We start from the raw sequence: 4,094 nt of genomic DNA on the forward strand, positions 1-4,094 counted from the left end.
CACACACACACACACACACACACACACACTTTTCAGCCGACCTACGACAGCAGCTGGCTACTGTCAACACAATGGAGCCAGCCAGAGAGCTCACTAATAAATACACTTAGAGGCTCCTCTGGTTGTGTGGCCACAGAACGTAACATAAACCTCATGTTCGCAGCCCTAACTGTGGCCTCGGTGGCCTGTGTCGGTTCACTGGTATGCGGTGGGCTGGTGGAAAGCTGAACGGAAGACATCCAAACATTGTGGTTTGAATTAAGTCCCACTGCATATACGGCAGGTAAACAATTCAGTTCTGTTTTTTTTTTTTTTATATGAAATATAATGTCATATTTTGCTGCTCGAGAGGTAACACCTCTTGAGACCAGTCAGGTTGAGTGTTGACTCCTATTTAAATATTCAGTACTTGTCTTGTTTTTGTTGTCAATTGCACACGACTTGTTTACAACAGCATGTAACATTAACCCACCATTTCTTTCTCTTTCTGGGCAGTTTTAATACAATCTGGTAAAATTTGGTGATAATGATATAGTAATTAAAAAAGAGAAGAAAAAAAAAGAAAATCACATATTAGAAATAAGTATAATGCAACCACAAAGTTTAAATAATTATGTTCTTAAAAATAGATTTTGACACAGGGACTCTGATCAAGGCATCCTCAAAGTCAGGTAATACATCGGGCCCTTGTTATGTCTGTACTGTAGATATTGTACTTAAGTGCTGCGTACTCCCAAACAAAATTAAACCACAATAGGCCAGGAACTTTAGGGGCCCCTGGAGCATTTAGGATTGTAATCCAGGCTCGCTGGTCGGCCTCAAAAGTCTGGTTTTAGTCGGGCTCAGGCATGAACAGTTCCTACTAATAATGCAACAGAACATCTACTGATGCAACAGTAAATAAACCGATACAACAGTAAAGAATCTGAATCATACAGTCATTAAATTTCTGTTTTTATAGTCAACGAGGATATTGAGAATTGGCTTGTACTAATGCTTGAATTTGATGTGTTGATACTAATCTATACAATTATTTGATTTTGACATTAACTTTAGTTCACTCCTTGTCTCTTGTCAAACATCCACACTACAGAAATCCATCGTTTCATTCCCATTTGAGCCAAGGAGATCTCTCACTAATGGCAGTTCAATGTGGATAATTAGCCTACTAGTGACATGTTCACCTGCTGGGCTTCCCACAGAGTTGCATTTCTTTAGGGTTCAAGGACAACAATCCCTGAGTCGTTAATCTTAAAATACCTACAGCAAACAACAGCAGTGTTTTAGGCAAATAACTTACAGAGCCTGAGGAGCAGTTGTCCACCTCCCCGACCTCGTAGAGGACGACATCCTTGATGAACACAGCAATAGCCTTCAGGATGAATGAGACAAACAGATGCATGTGGATGTAGTTCCTTGTGCAGTGGAGCTTCCTAGGAACAAGAAGAGAGAGATACAAGTAGATCAAGACAAAGAAAACACAATTCGATAAAAAGCCTTCATGCTAATTATCCAATGTCCTTGGAGTTAATAGCTTCAGTGACAGCAACTCAGACTGACTGCACTTATATTTGAGCTTATTAGCTCCTTTTATCACTGTGTGGGTGGATCTGCTTTAGAGCACAAGGAACTCAGTTTACGGTCCTTAACGGTCCTTCACGGTCCTTTACGGTCCTTGCCAATAAAGACAAGAGAAGCAGACTTCAAAATGACTTCACAATCAGACATTTTGAAATCTTTGAGCATCAACTTTTGAATACTTGTTGACGACCAGATTACATTATGATACTTGATTCAATTTAATGATTAGGGAGAGAGATGGACACATAAGTCTGCAGTTGTGCCAAGGGTCCTATTAGCTCAGATCTTGCCCAATCACTTAAAAATTCCCCTCAGGAGTCATTTAAGTTTTATCTAACCATATCTCACAGCCAGGAAAGCTTGTTAACATTCTGTCAAACTGTGACGCTTATTTCACCAAACAATTTTATTCAGCTGCTACTGCAGTGTCAACATGAACCTTTCTGTACACTATATTTAGATTTTTGGAGTATTTATTTTTTATTTTTCTGAAGGAAAATCAAAATCTAACTGGTAGGGCACTCACTGTACTAAGAGAGGAGAAAACTCACAAAATAAAAGATGAAATACTACACATGTAATCTTTTATTTGTATTTTTGAGGCATAAGTGAGATCTGATCTCCATCACTATACTGGCCACAGCCTGTGATTTTCCACACAAAAACAGATTATTACAGAGATTATTCCATCTTGTGAAGATGTCTATCTATATAGCCACTTCAACCACACAATATTCTGATCATCTCATCTTCATCCACCCCTTTGTATCCTCTAGTTTCCATATGTAGTGGCAATATACCACATCTTGTAAGCGCACATAATAATAGTTGTTTAGTTTTGAAACATAATGGTTTTCGTTTCTAATAGCAACTGCTGTCGTAAATTTGTCTTGGAATATGGAAAGCCACAGGAACACGCTTCATGTTTTCAGAGAGAAACCAATAAAAGATAAGCTAAATTAAATCTTGCATTAAGTTTACAGAAGCTTTCATGACTTTTGCTCTCTTAAGTAATGCTTATTTTTGAGAGATTGAGGTAAACAGACATAATGTCATAATGTTGCTCCTGACCTGTAATCAGTGGTGTCTTTAACAGGTGTGACTCTCCACATTCCAACAACACTGTAATCCCCTGAGCTTCCTTCACCCCCCACTGCCCGTCATTACTCTCCTTCTGGCTCAAACCTGTTGGTTGCCTGATTTCACACTTTTTTTATCCTGGCCTTGGCCTGCCTTGTGGCAAACAAAATTCTCAGGTGGACACACATTAACACCTACAGTAAATCTTTTGGGAAAACATGAAAAGAATCTCTGATCACACAGTGTAGTAGCAGGGACAAACTACTGTATGTATGAATAATGCTACAAAAAGAAATGTTCCCCTCCCTTCCTGTGGAGGTGGTAAACATTTGTATTAATGTGCATAAAGACGCCAAGAAAAGATGGATCTCCAAAAAATCTCCAAAAGGCATCAAATGGCAGATTAGATATTCGTATAGTATGTCACAAAAAGTTAGATTTTATTTCCATCATTTACACTTTCAAAATGGCGTCTGTAAAAGTTTGGGCACCCTGCAGAGTTTCTAGCATTCTTCGCCCCCTTTGGAAAGCTGAGACCTGTGTCATGGATTGTTCTCAATCATCATCTGGAAAGACCAGGTGATGTCAATCTTAAGGTTTTAAATGCCCAGACTCATCAGACCTTGCCCCAACAATCAGCACCATGGCTTCTTCTAAGCAGTTGTCTAGAAAACTGAAACTGAAAATAGTTGACGCTCACAAAGCAGGAGAAGGCTATAAGAAGATAGCAAAGCGTTTTCAGATGCCAATATTCTCTGTTTGGAATGTAATTAAGAAATGGCAGTCATCAGGAACAGTGGAAGTTCTGGAAGACCAAGAAAAATATCAGACAGAACAGCTCACAAGATTTTGAGTAAAACAAGTCCAAACCCACGTTTGACTGCACGATTCATGCAGAAAGACCTGGCAGACAATGGAGTTGTGCTACACCATTCCACTTTAAAGAGATACTTGTACAAATATGGTCTTCATGGAAGAGTCATCAGAAGAAAACCTCTTCTATGTCCTCACCACAAAAATCAGCGTTTGAAGTTTGCAAATGAACATATAGACAAGCCTGATGCATTGTGGAAACAAGTTCTGTGGACGATGAGGTTAAAGTAGAACTTTTTGGCCGGAATGAGCAAAGGTACGTTTGGAGAAAAAAGGGCACAGAATTTAATGAAAAGAACCTCTGTCCAACTGTTAAGCATGGGGGGGGATCAATCATGCTTTGGGGTTGTATTGCAGCCACTGGCACAGGGAACATTTCACGAGTAGAAGGAAAAATGGATTCAATAAAATTTCAGCAAATTGTGGACGCTAACTTGATGCCATCTGGGAAAAAGCTGAAGTTAAAAAGAGGATGGCTTCTACAAATAGATAATGATCCTAAAAACACCTCAAAATCCACAGTGGATTACATCAAGAGGCGTAAACTGAAGGTTTTGCCA

At 39.2% G+C, this 4,094-nt stretch overlaps 1 protein-coding gene and 1 long non-coding RNA gene across 2 annotated transcripts in view; one reads left to right on the top strand and one right to left on the bottom strand.

The window, feature by feature from the left end:
- Positions 1–4,094, bottom strand: part of vipr1b (vasoactive intestinal peptide receptor 1b) — a 48,257-nt gene that overhangs the window by 13,593 nt on the left and 30,570 nt on the right. Inside the window, exon 6 of the mRNA XM_032504188.1 lies at positions 1,301–1,433. Within this exon, the coding sequence (XP_032360079.1) occupies positions 1,301–1,433 (133 nt within the window). The remainder of the gene's footprint in view (positions 1–1,300; positions 1,434–4,094) is intronic.
- LOC116672378 (uncharacterized) overlaps positions 2,161–4,094 on the top strand; it is an 11,018-nt gene continuing 9,084 nt past the window's right edge. The window contains exon 1 of the long non-coding RNA XR_004327541.1: positions 2,161–2,172. This is a non-coding gene — a long non-coding RNA (uncharacterized LOC116672378). The remainder of the gene's footprint in view (positions 2,173–4,094) is intronic.

Source organism: Etheostoma spectabile, chromosome 22 (assembly GCF_008692095.1).
Source record: "Etheostoma spectabile isolate EspeVRDwgs_2016 chromosome 22, UIUC_Espe_1.0, whole genome shotgun sequence".
Lineage (NCBI taxonomy): Eukaryota > Metazoa > Chordata > Actinopteri > Perciformes > Percidae > Etheostoma > Etheostoma spectabile.